We start from the raw sequence: 14,349 nt of genomic DNA, 5'->3' as shown, positions 1-14,349 counted from the left end.
TTCCTCTGGGACCTCATGTTTCTATTGCCAACCACTGTATCATTTTGACTTTATATGCAGGAACATCAGCTACCAGATCACTTGTAGGCTTGAAATTCATCTACTGGAAACAGTTAGCTGAGGAAGAGACAGCCTGAGAGAGAACTAGGACAGGACAGTTATTACAGTATTATAAGAGTAGTGACATTGCACCTTCCATTTTTACTATTAACTGATGTCCGGCCTGCCATAGAGCCAGTTACCCCTCCTACAAGACCACTGTAGGGGAACAGTAATGAAGGAAATGAGAGTTTAACTGTTTAATCAGTCTGATAAAAAAAAGAAAGAAAGAAAAAAAGATCAGGAAGCCAGGTTTCATTATAAAGAAAATCCTCGGTTTTATCACAATGGCCTCTTTTGTCCCCAGTTCTTTGTAGTATTAACAGATAATGCCTGAGTCCCATTTTTTGTTGTTTTTGATTTCTTCCACAGGTGTCTAATAACTTACAGACTTGTTGTATGCCTCTCATTCTATATGAGTCTTGCTTTCAAAGTGTCAGAGCTCACATGTGTGTGATGCTGTCTATGAAAAATTGTTTCATTAAAGCAATCATGTATGTCCTCACATTCATTGTAGAATCTCTGCATCTCTCTACTGCAGAAGTTACAGTGATAAATCCATGTGCTTTCATTAATTATTCTATCGATCACTCTATAAATTATAGGTATTTGTAAAAACTGACATTTCAAGATGATATGCTTTATTATCTTTAAGATGTCAAGATGCCTAAAACAGAGTTCCAGATTTATAGATTAAATTAACATCAACCATGTGAGCAAGCCTCCAGGCATTTAAGCCTTCCTTAAAAATATCTTTTAAAAATCCCTCAGGTTCTACTATACATTTTTCTTGTTGCTTTTGTCACTTCATGAACATATAATGTGCATGCAAAAGAGAACTGAGCACTTCTGTATAACCAGCACTCATCTAAACCAAGAATGATTTCTGATGTACCCTTTCTTAATCACTGTCCCACAAGGGTAACCACCATGCTACCTTCTAACAGCTTAAATTAGTGTTCTATGGTTTTCCACTTTATGGATATGTTTTGTGTCTTATTTCATTCACTCAATATATTCATAGAAACTCCATTCATATTGTTGAGCATAATTATAATGTGCCATTACCATGTTGTATTCCATTACATGAATATACCACAAGTTTTATATCTATTCTTACTGTTGATAGGTGTCTGAGCATTTCTGGCTCCAGTTTATTAAGAAATAAAAACATGATTCATATCTTTTGGCAAACACATGTAAGCATGTCTGTCGAATATATACCTAGAAATGCGTGGTTGTATCATAGGATATGTATATGATCATCTTTAATAGATACTGCCAGGCAGTTTTCCAAAGTAGTTTATCAGTTTTTAACCCTTTTATTCAGCATACATGTATTCAGTGTATTCTCAGGAAGGAAAATATAATTAGATCACTTTTTTCTTCGTTGTAAGCTTTGAAATCATTACTGATGCTTATAAAGCAGAGATATGATCCATTTAAATGTACTTACCACATAAACTAGGCTGCTGTGAGTGATTAATTATAATAAGATAATTTCTCTGAGGATATTGGATTAAACAGTTGGTTATTAGAAATGTTTGCAGATTCATTACAAAGGAAAAAAATTATCAAAAGCTATAGTGAGCTATAGTGAAAGTGAGTTCAGGCTTTTTCTCAAATGAATAGTTCAGATGGAAGCTTTTCAGACAGTCATCAAGCATCAGCGAAAAGCCCAGTGGATAGATTCCATGACCAAGAGCCAAGCAATTTGAGATATTATCTCAACTCTGCCAACTCTGTATAAACCTCTTTATTTATCTGAGTATTTATTTTCTCATCTACAAAATATGGGTCTTAATCCACACTTAGTGAGGATCACATGAAAACCCTTTGTATTATGTATGTCAGGTATAATTATATGAAGTAGACAGAGCTTATGTTTTACATCAGAGAACTATAAACAGATTCTTAGATCATGGCATTAATTCTTTAGGTGCTTTCCAGTTATATTCCTAAAGAACACATTTTCCCCTTTATTATTTAGCTCTGTTTCTTGTTATCTCTTTCTTCATTTTCAGCATTACAGTTATTGCATAGTTCAACTTCAGGGATTCACTAATTAATCATTAACATAGCCTGGAGGTCTTTAGCTTACTAGTTAGTTTACTAGTTGCATGGTGAGTTTTCAGTAGTCCTTTGCCTCTATCTTATCAACTTTTTAGTAAAGATCAATAACTAAAATTTCTGTTTATGCTCATGTAGGTTATAACAGTTAATATAGTATCTTGTTCCAAATAATACAGTATCTTTCCCTAACCAATTCAAAAATTGCATTACAGTATATTTCTTGATACTTGGAAAGGCAAGTCTGTTTGATTTTGATTGTGGCAGAATATGTTTAACAGCCAGCTGAAAATACCAAAGTAGTCTCCCTCCTTTGGACATTTATCAGGGCTAAGTATGACAAAGAAAAGATTCTTAATGTGTGGTAACTTAATAATCTCCTCCTTCATTTCATTCTGTCTCCTGCTCTTTTCTTTTTCATGTGCCCATGCATGCCACGTGCAGTGTGTTTGGCGTAGCTATGCAGCTGACGAGAAATCTGTTTCCATTGCAACCTGGAAGCCACACTTGAAGGCTTTGCACACCTGCAGCCCTACCAAGTAGGTATCAGTGTGACAGCTGGTGCTGTAGTTCAGTCTTTTCAAGTTTATTAAACAAGCATACATACACACATATACGCACACACATGTTGATGTTTGGCTTGTCCTATTCCTTTTTGCTCTTGGAGAGAGTCAAACCTGTTTAATAACAACCCAAACATGAAGCTAAATGGATTTAATATCATTCCTCACCATCCACAGACCAGAATTAAAGATTAAAGGAATGTAAACTTTTATAGAGAATTTCTTTCTACTATCCCATGCTTATTTTCTAATATCTCATCTCATGATGCCCTCTTGAATTCTAAGTGCAAGCATCATGGCTCTTGGAAAACAAATCACCTGACCCCAAAAGGGGAGAGTTTTGAGAGCAATATGAGGGGTTTTGAAAAACTTAATGGCGAATGCTTTTAGGAAAAAAAAATGGATTCCAAATTTCCAAATTTTTATATCAAAATAAACCTATCTTTTAATTCCATTTTCCACTAGCTTTTTTACATACCTCCATATGTCTTTGCAAATTTAAATCTATCAAAGTTATTTCTCATATGAAGCCCTTTCAAGAGTCTGTAAGCCTTCACTTTCAGATCTAATATCAGTAGCAAATGAAGAGAAGAATCAGGGTCCTAAGAAGATTACAGTTTAAATGAGGCAATGAGCTAATGATATAAAAATTTAAAACTCACATTCACAGTTTTAAAGTAATGTTATTCTCATAAACATTTCATTGGGTAAAACAAACCACCCAACCAGTTATGGCTAAATTCAAAGAGAATGAGGAGGTGCAATTATACCATGTGCCTGGAAGGACAGGAGAACCAGAGGAAATTACAAGCAGTCCTAATGATTACCATAGTAATCTTTAAATATTTTTAAAGCCTTTAGTCCTGAAATTCTGGACTCCCAATTCAACTAGCAGAGCACATGTTAAGCCCTAATGACCTTCTAATTAAAGAAGTGCTCATTGAAATACCAAAGCAAGTCATGAGAAAGACTTTCTGTGAATCACCCTGCTTGATAAGAATAGTCAGTTGTCCAGGTTGTTCAAAACTTTTTAAATTGCTTATCTGATTTAGTGTTTTATAGCACCAGCTCTTTCCCTTCATAGCCTCCCTGATCCTACCCCCCCAAAAAAAAACACTTAAGCCTACTGGCTGCTTGGAATTCAAGGCGCCAGGAAAAACCACCTAGTTCTTACTGCTGTGGGAGGGATATCAGATGGGGAAATCATGACTTGTTCCCTGGCATTGCCATTTTAATAGAGGTTCGTGAAGCAGCAGAATGTACACTGGATGGGAGGTAGCAGATCTGTCATTAACTAATGGGATTTGTTAAGTTAATTCCCTGTCTTACCTTGGGCCTTAGTTTTTCCATTCACAAAGGAAAGGGCAAGAGCTGAGCAAGGTGATTGCTACAGAATATATCTCCTACAGGTTGGTAGCTAGAACTCTGTCAGCACCTGGGACAGAGATATTCATAGACCACAGGATTTTAGAAAAGATGGAACCTTTCACAAGGATTGAGGCATGAATGCTCTTGAGTGAATGTGTGGATGAGAATCCTCTTTTCATTGAAAAATAGAAATTTAGTTGAATTTCTATTATAAAATATTAGAAACTCTCAAAGTTTTGCTATTAAAAAAAAAAAACAGAAAAGGAAGGTAACTCTCATGCCATCTATTCCCTGGGGGTATGAATCAAAAATGGGAATTATATAGAAATTATATGTCCTATCTTTGTGAGGTTTCATAGACAATTATAGAAGAGTAAGGTTAGTACAAAAATCATAGAGGCTTCTTCGGCAACAGAAAGGAGTGGTCTATTGTCAGGTGTGGTTACTTGGCTTCCCTCTTTTTGCAGTGTTAGGATTAAAGGTCATTCTGAAGCCTAGAAAAACTATTTAATAGTGAGTCAGATTCTCCAAGTGCATCAGCTATTATTGCACTTACATAATACCTTGCTTTTTCTATGGCATTTTCCCTATTCTAAGTGGGGGTGAAGGTGGAGGAGGATTTATGCAAACACCTGTCTTCATCCTGTTCCACTGTGCCTATCAACCATCCCACTCACACTCCTTTCTCTGCCAGCCTCATTAACCTGTGAGTCTCAGCCCCATTGACTGAAGAACAGTTATTTGTTCAAAATGACACAGCAGTCGCTGGTGAAGTTCATAGGAATCTGGATGTCCCAACATCTCTCTCTCCAGGGATACTTCATTCTTTCAAATTGCAGTAGTTCCTAATTACTGTTGCTGTTCCTCATAAATCAGTGAGAATGTGGTAGAAATTATGGACTCTTTCCCAAGAATAATATTTGATACACAAAAACTCAAAACTTTGCCTGCAATTTTAATGTATTCATAGACTCCCTGAAGCTGGGTTTGGAACCTTTGCTTGTGAAAGCAAACCTTTTTTAATCAAGTTTGTAAGTTTGTGAGAATAATTTACCATGATTTAGAGGGATATTTTTACATGTATAATTATACATGCTAGCTTACTGAGTTACAGAGTAATACAGTGAGAAATAGACCAAAACTTATTTTTACTTACATAGGGTATGGGGAATCTTCAAAACATTCATGGAAATGTAAGTTACAAAAAAAAAAAAAACTACATGGATTTCAAATATTTTGCACCAAAATGAACTTTTGTTTCCACAATAAACTTTTTTAATTCCATTTTTCCTGGACTTCTTGAAGTACCCTCATATTTTCCTTTAGTATTTAGAGTCTAAGAACTTCTGAGGGGAAAAATCATTCATTCATCTATACATTCACTCAGCAATTACTCAGTAAACACATGTTGTGAGCAGGGCACCAGGAATGTAATAGCAGAAGAGGGAAAAAGTTAGAACCTCAGGCTTCAGGAAGTATATATTCAAAGTATGCTAACAATAAAAATAAATAAATAAAATGTAGAATATATTAGGTGTCAGTAAGTGCCAAGGAGAAAAGTAAAATAGAGAAGGAATTTAGGGAGAATCAGGGGCTTCAGTTTTAAATCTTATTACCAACCACATCATCATCAGTGGTATTATTATCATTAAAAACATCAGTTCCATGCTGGGTCCCTGCAGTTTTGAAGATGCAATGGAATGGTTTGACTCCACAAGCTCATTCCAGGGAGTAGGAAGAAAACACGTCTAAGAAACAACTAAACATGGAAAACAGTCTTAGAGGAAGGGGTATGCCTTACCCAGTCAAACCTGCCTGGCATACAACCCCATGGATACTCGCTTTCTTTTCAGGTCTAGTTTATCTCTTACTGTGCGGGGACTTCAAAAGTTCATGGAAAATGGAATTTAAAAAGAAATTTCCACAAACTTTCTGAAGTACTCTCATATACCTTAAAGGTCTTAGTAGTCACTATTTCAATGTTTTATTTTAATGACAGATTTATACAGAGAATTTTTTTTCTTCTTAAAGAGAATCAAGGCTATGCAAAGGGTGAAACATAGATAAATGGGCTATTTTAGGGAATGAGTCAGATGTTTTATAAAGCTGCAGGGAATAATCAGTCTCTGAGGATGGCAGGTGGTACCTTGAGAAGTCAGAATTTAAAGATTATCTGATTTCCTCACAAGAAAACCAAGACCCACAAGAAAATCAGGTATCTGCCCAAAGACACATTTGCAGTGTGTAAGGGTTCTACACCACATCATCTAGACCTAAATTTGCTGAAATGCATGATTAAAAATGCCACCCAATAGTAGGCTGGAAGAATTCTCATTGATTTTCTATGTACCTTACTTACTCCAAGGGAATTCATACTTTACACAATACCAAAATAATCTGCCTCAACAAATGACTAAAGTTTAAGGCCACAGTCACAAATTAATGAATCCAAATTTAGAACCCCAAAGTCTGCGTGAACCACAGAGATTACAGCTGCATTGTAATGAGTAACATTCCAAGAGCTTTAGCTCATTCTAGTTAGCTCAGAATCACTTTTATTAGCCATGGATAAGTTTACCTGATCACATATCTGTGGTTTTTGGAAATATACAGGCAATGTGGGCTTTGCCAAATAAGTGTTGTGCTATCTCAGATCTGTATACAAAGAACATATATTAGGATGTTGAATACATTTATTATCAATAATATTGCTTTTGCGGATCATGCATGAGAAGGGATACTTAAGGTACTTGATTCCTCAATCTTCAATTTGGCCGTTATCAAGTGCTGTAAATGTATTCACTGGTCTATCATCATTTTTCTTCTGTCTGCATACACCTGAAGGAAAGAACAAGGGGAAACAACAAGCAGGTTTGTGATTTCTCTTTTGCTACATGTTTGTTTGTAAATCTGATGCCTAACAGATGTTTTAAATGTGTCTCATGTGAGTAAGATCGATCCACAAATACAAGATGATTAGAAGTGGCCTTTCCCAGGCTTGCTGGCAAAGGTTGCTGCTTCTATTGATTTTAGCCTCCCTCCCTTGGGAACAGAAGCATCTTTCCCTAACTTACTGCTTTTAACAAGCTGCAGAACATAGAACATTCCGGGCACAAAAATAATTATGATCTTTCATTATTCTTTGCTGCAATTTTCCTAACCAGACATCTTATCCAAATGTTTCAAGAACAGTAAGTTAAAGAGTCAAAGAAAAGAATTTTTCTGAATTTTATGTGCCCAGACAGTAGTCCAGCATACACTTCCCTTCATTAGAGTCCTTTGTGGCTAAGAATTTTTTGGTTTTTTTGTTTTTTGTTTTTTGTTTTTTTCCAAGAGTAATACTGTGTACTAAAAGTGAGAACCATATCTCTGGGCTATCTCTGACCCATGATTTCTGGGGTTGACTCAAGTGATCTGATTCAAAAGAACAGGACCCCCCTTCATCATTTAGGAAGAAGATATCCCTCCCAAATCTCCAAATTACTCATGGCCACTCTTTCGTGGCTTTGTTTATATGCTCTATCAGACCAATAGCAGATAGTTAAACCTATAGAGAACAGAAAGTAGAAGAAAGTTTTTATCTACGTTAATGAGTTGCCAGGATGGGTCTGGATTTGTGAAGAAAGCTCTGAAGGAGAGAGCCAAGTGGATGCTGGCACCAATGGTGCAAGCTAATAGCAGAGGCAGAACTAGCAAGAGAATACTAGGTGCCTGGAAGGAAAGAAGGGACACAGTTTGTTTTCCCCATCATTGCCCCTTGTTTCAGTAGAGGAAACTAAGGCAACCAGCTGCCCAGAGTGGACCCCAACATGGAGCCAGTGTGAAGTGAAGGATTATTCCTCTAGCTATGTACCATTATAATAATGACACTCATCAGAATGTATTTATGTAGTGATGAAGTTAGTTTTCAGGATTCACTTAGAGTGATGAGACTCTGAGATACTGATTTCTGCATTACATTAATGGTTAAAAAGATTCCCAAACCAAAACATGAGTGTATTGATCTTTGTTGGGAGGCAGATAGGGTAGAATATACAACATCAAGCATTCCTTCTGGGTAGATAAGCCCCCACAGGGGCAGCATTAAAGATCCTCTCTTATTTGCTGGTTTTAGAGTTAGAGCAAAAAGACCCTAGATATTCTGGGTGACATCTCAAAAAAAATTGTACCTGCCTAAAGAGTTGCTTTTCTCCACTGTGGAAAGATTCCTGGCCAAAGAGAGATTCTAGTCATTAGTCTCAGGACATTCTTTGCATACACACCAGAAGAGACAAACTGGCGCATTCTAACCCTACAGTCCTTTTTTCACATTCCATCCGATCTCACCATTCTTCTGTTGTGACAACTTTCCTTGAAAAAAGCTGCACAAAATAAATCATAGCCATTATAAGCTGTGTTCTAGTGTCTTTGTGATATTGTTAAAGGCTTTCTTGTCTCAGGAGCTATCCATTTACGACTTATGTTAAAGGGTAATTTGTCTCTAAATTGGAAGGACAGAGACTGTCTTGGGCATGAATTTCACAGCTATCTGAGAGTAACTTAGCTGACTTGGTTTCATCCTTCCAAATGGAGCTGTTGACACCTGAAGAAAAAGTTTCTAAATCATGTATGTACAGGTGCTTGAATAAGCATGATCTTCATAGCAGTCCTAAGGGAATGATCACCTCAGAATAACACCGTCAGACTGTACATTCTCCGTATGTTACTATAGCAGAAAACAAAGACAGAATCAAGTGTCACTATTAGGCTGCTGTCCACAAGTGCAAAAAATAAGCCACCTAGTAAGCCTTCACAATTCCCAAAGACCACCAATCAAATTTTCTAAATTTATTGATGTTCACTTGTATATAACACATTTAAATCTATTCCTCATGTTGTGAGCTAAGTTGTCAAAAATAACGCATAGGCTTGAATGCACAGAACCACTGAACTGGGTTAATGACTTAGAGAATCAGACACAGAAATTTCTTGCTTCTCTGTGGTCATTGCACATTTAGGAAAAACACCTGTAACAAGTGCTACTGCTTATCCTTGATATCTTGCTTAATGCCTCATGCTTCATACAATTAGGTATCCTGTCCCCCAATAACCTATCACATCACCCTATGTAAAGTTATGGCAGAGAATGTGTTCAGCAGTTATTGAAGAGAGCAATAAAATGTCCCTGACCTCAAGTAGTTTATATGAAAAGAAAAATACCAACAGTAATGAGAAAAGAGGAAATGTACAAAAAAGAAAATTTTTAAATTTAAAACATTGCAATAATCTGAAGGAAATACACTGAAGCTCTAATTTAAAAGTGTTTTAATGGACACATAAAAATTATACATTTTGAAGTCCTCATTTTAATATTACCTTAGCTTTCATCTTCTTGTGCTCCACAGGCAATGGAATTTATAATACTGCATAATGAATGCAGCAAGACTATTGTAATAACAATAGCAACAGTACCATCTTACAAAATAACACATTTGCCCTTACCCAAGCAAAATATGCACAAAGCAAAATGCATTTATAATGAGAGTTCTTCCTTGGAGAAGAACATATCTGGGTCTGGATATTGTTAATTAATGCTTGACCCCATTTCTAATAAACTAATTAACAACAACGCCCAACCGCAGAGTCGTAGAATCGTTTACTGCCTTCGGGACCATTGGGTTATTGATGGTGACTCAGATAAGCAGAATAAACAAGCCTCACCCCAAGTGGAAGCCAACATTTTTATCCTGCAGATACATCAGAGTCTGGAGTATCCTAAGTCCTTTCTCGTGGTTTTTCTTTGTACCAAAATCTGGAGGTAATCCAAGTGTAGATGAACCCCATGTGGCAGCCAACACCCTTCTCAAATGCCTGACACTCACCCTGAGGACGAGAGCCACGACTGTAGACTGGGCCATACACAGAGAGGCCTTTCTGCCTGCAGAACAGAGTGAGGTCAACCATTCGTTAACTATGTTCCCTGCTTTGGAATGTTCTGTCTTTCTATACTGAGGTTGGAGTATGTTTAAACAAAATTCATCTATGATATCTTGGGCTAGGAAACACTGTCATATTGTTTGTGACAGATTGAAAGGTTTTCTTTAAAAGTACAAACCGTCAGTCTCTGAAAGAACTTTTTTAGCTGCACTAAGCAATGGTGAAAATAATGTTTCATTGGCTCTCTTAGGTACAGGGCCAGGTATAAAGTACAATTATTCTCGATTGAGCCCACTCTGTTCTCCCTCTCCTTAGACCATAAATACAACTTCTTTAGCATCACTTAATTACTCATTCTTTTCCTCTGTCTTCCCATTAAAACAGTCCTGATCTCATATTATGGGGGTAAATGTGTTTATTTTATTTTATTAATCATCAGATTAAATAATTTTTCCAGCTCATCTTTAGAATTGAACATTTTTTCTCTGGTTTGCTATAAATTGTCATTTTCAGAGAATGAAATTGACCTGTGAACCCATTGTCCCGATGAGCAAAATATTCAAGCCTTGAGGTCATTTGTGATCCTTCCTTCTTCCTTCCTCCTTGACCAGGTCATCAAATAGTTGTCAGTGAGTCATCACATTGATACAAGAAAGCTTTTACCTCTTCCGATCTATGTTTCTGTGGTTACAAGAACAAATCATACCATCTAAGGTTTGGGGGTTATCCATAAATCTCACTGCCTGTGCTTACCCTGTCTTCCTAATCAGCAGTCGTTGCCATACTCACACACCTGCTTCATTGGTAAGCGGCTTACTTGGAGTTTATGAAGCACTCCTACAGTACTTGCACACATTGTTTAGACAGCAAACCATCTAACGTTAATTTAACAGGTACCTGTGAGACTGTTACAGAGATGCATGTCTTTAAAGTTTAGGCACAGATGCTGTTCTTCATTATGTTAGAATCTAGTGCTGTGATCCACTGAGTGCTTTGTCTGAACCATGCCTATGTGTGTGCTTCATTGGGTTCTGTGGCAGTGTGTGGCTCATGGGAGAGAAAACTAGAATATTGATGGAAAAGATTGTGTGCTTCTATTTCTTCTGCATTATTTTCCATTATTTTCCTGTTCTTTCTTCTGTGTGCAATAAATGATTGCATGTGTTGTTAAACTATGTGAGACTAGAATTTATTTCTTTTGCAAAATATTCAACTTGTGTCTATGGGCAGAATGTTCATTTGTTTCAAAAACAATCTTCTCAAAACAGTGTCTCCTTTTGTTCACCTTTATTGACAGAGAGGATTTCAGTCTTAAAAATACACATAAAATTAAATAACAAAGGTAATTTAAAAATTCTTTGCACAAACTAGCAACCTAGAGTCTTTTATTATTCTGTTTTTTATTTTTTTGAACATGTATTCTGACAGCGGGTTACCTATATGAACCATAACTGTAGATGTTTCAAATAAATCAAAAACTTAGGTTTTTTGAATTTCAAAGCAATTTGTGTCTACTTCATTGATTTCTATAAATATTCTTAAAAGTTCTGGAATATTTTGTTCCTCAATCATTTACACTATGTTTTGTTGATATTTTTTACAGGAGTTGGTATATCCTAATATATTTATATTCTTATTTTCATATGAAACAGATGCTAACACATAACTATTATCATTTGTAATGCTTATTTCAAACCTAATTACTTAAATCTAACCATTAGGAGCACTGGATATATTTCAAGCAGCACAATTAAACTACATAGTCAGTACTCACTGCTTAAATAATCTGCATACTTAGGTATGAAAAGCAATAAAGCCAAATGGCTTTTTTTTTTTTTTTTAAAGAGAGAACAAAATCGCTAAGCACTTTCCTGGTGGTGAAATGCTTAGTAATGTGCTGCTCTATTTCCCTCACTCCTAGTAAGTTCTGTAGTAATAAGCAGAAGCTCTTCAGAATGTACACCTCAAGGAAGCAGAGGTACCCAGCATCCCGGCTATTGACATGAGATTTGAGAATGCCAACTAACCTCAGGTGCATGACCAGGGTACACCGCCACCCCACCTGAGCCCTGTTCAGAGACTCACTCTTCCTAGGGACTTTTGAATGAGGTTTTCAACCCGCTTGTCATTTACCTTATTGCCTGTTGCCTGCTTTGATACTCTCCTCCACCTGGACAAATAGGAGAGGTCCCGTATAGTACTGCCAGTCAGCCCCTTGGCGCCTCCTCGTGGTTGGACAACTGCTGAGCTGCTGCACGCACTGGATTGTTATGGCTTGGTTGCCATATTATGCCTGAGGCGAGAATTTGTAGAACGCTTGTTCTAGGAAGGGCTAAAACCCTAATTAAGTATAACAATAGCTACAGCACTCTAAGTCCTGGAGGATTATTGTGGGGTTATGATGCCTCGCAGTTGCCCGGCATGGAGCATCCAGTAGTAGACCGCATGCTAGGCTATTAGACTAATCTGTACATCCGCTTCTAGAGAGGGAAGAATTCCCTTGCCCAGAGGTAGTGCAGGCTCCCCTGAGCACAGCCCTCTGCTGGGAGCATGGGCCTGCCTGCTAAGAAAAATGCTCCAATCAGTGGACACAGTAACCTTAGTTACCTTCTCTGAAGAGACACCTCCTTGTTTGATTTCCTGGGCATAATTCTCGGCATTCGTCATAAAAACAGTGTTACATAAATCTTCCTCAAAAGTCATGTTTCTAGATGTCACCAAAAAAAAAGCAAGGAAATAATGAAGAATTTAATACAACATTGAAGAGTATGTATCAATGTATTTTCAGTAACAGCCACCTAATCTGTTTAATAGTTATCCAGTCAGATGGATCTAAAAGGGAATGGAAGTAGAAAAACTGGAAAAACTAAAGAAAAAATTTTTTTCTTTTTTAAGAGGACAGAAGAACATATCTTTGCTTTGGAAAAGAAAAATTTTGATTTAAGAAGTTCTGAATTGGGATCATATTCCATAATCTTAACTTTCGTAGAATTGGGTCAAAATTTAAAGTGAAAACATAGCATTTTAATTGAATTTAGTGTGCAATATGTTAAGTTTGTTTTTAAATGATTCTTGATAATTTTTAAAATATTAGACATTAGCAAATATTCACATACTCTAGAAGGTCAAAAGAGAAATGGTGCTTAGAATTCATTTATATCAAGTTTTAAGTGCTTTAAGTGGTATTGAGACTTGGAGAATATTATTCCTATTTTCCATTAATTTGTAGAGGTACTATCAAATGTTTCTTAGGAGCAATTTTTAAAATATTACCATAGAAACAATTTTTAAACATTCTGTTATTGTAAATAAAACATGGTGAATGTGATGCTAATATTTTCATTTTTCAGTATTTTTACAGAAAAATTTTAAAATGAAAAACTAAAGTTCCTGTTAAATGGTTTTATGATGTTTTTATTAGTATCTTATTCATTTAGTTGGCATAGGAAAGATGTATCTTGGAAACTTTTGAAAATAATTTGATCATTAATAAACCCAACCTCCTGTGCTAATTAGCATCTTCTAGAAAAGGTTATAGATAAGATCAAGGATAGTGAGGGTGCTTGCAATGAGAGCTATGTCAACTTGAGTCATTCACCAAACTAAATAAAGATACAGATGTGAACATATATTTCCTGAAACAGATCATCATAAATTCAAATTATAGAACAGATGTATTGAAACCAAATGCGATTTGAAGCTTTTACAATTAAAAAAAAAAAACTTAGGAAAAGTAGCTATTTTAAGCACTTATCCCTTTGATGGGTTTTTTTAAAAAATAATTGAAGGCTTTTTGATGACATGGGGAACCTAGCTTGAGAATAAAAAGATGCTGTTTTATGATGTTTTTATTGCTCTTGTTTAAAATAATCTATCATTTAATAGCGCATTTGTCAAGCAGAGATAAATCCGTCAACTGATGGAACTGTTGTAAAGAACCCTTGCACCCACCTGACCTCGTCACAAAACTGCCCAGCCTGGTGTTTGCATGTGCCTTCAGCTCATCATGCTGTACTTAGCTGTGACTGCATTCCACAGGGGAGCTGTCAGCTGCATGGCCCACTCATTTATTGTTACCAGTACGCTGACTACCATAGTTCGTGTTGATTTCTTTTTTCATGTAAACACAAAAAAAGTGGTGCCTTTTTAGAATATCATTTGTTTAAGCAACTAGGCATGGAAAAATAAATGTTACTGTCTCTTGTTAGCTACAAAACACATATCCACTAAACACATTTGCTGTTGGCATGCTGCAGTTGGGGACAGTGGACACTGCGGTAAGTGGAAAAGGCAAAGCCTCCACTTCATCTCAGATAATCCTTATCCATGAGTA

General features: G+C 36.4%; 1 protein-coding gene across 3 annotated transcripts in view; it reads left to right on the top strand.

Annotated features, from left to right (window-relative positions):
• KCNQ5 (potassium voltage-gated channel subfamily Q member 5) overlaps positions 1 to 14,349 on the top strand; it is a 634,869-nt gene that overhangs the window by 559,121 nt on the left and 61,399 nt on the right. The window contains exons 8-10 of one of the 3 annotated variants that reach the window (XM_051854550.2): positions 2,614 to 2,708; positions 6,945 to 6,971; positions 11,938 to 11,994. In XM_051854550.2, coding sequence (XP_051710510.2) covers positions 2,614 to 2,708; positions 6,945 to 6,971; positions 11,938 to 11,994 — 179 coding nt within the window. The remainder of the gene's footprint in view (positions 1 to 2,613; positions 2,709 to 6,944; positions 6,972 to 11,937; positions 11,995 to 14,349) is intronic. The other 2 variants (XM_051854551.2, XM_051854552.2) reach the window with 2 other exon arrangements.

This window comes from Oryctolagus cuniculus, chromosome 5 (genome assembly GCF_964237555.1).
Source record: "Oryctolagus cuniculus chromosome 5, mOryCun1.1, whole genome shotgun sequence".
NCBI classification, from domain to species: Eukaryota; Metazoa; Chordata; class Mammalia; order Lagomorpha; family Leporidae; genus Oryctolagus; species Oryctolagus cuniculus.
The sequence above is the reverse complement of the archived record's forward strand: the minus strand, read 5'-3'. Positions and strand labels throughout refer to the sequence as shown.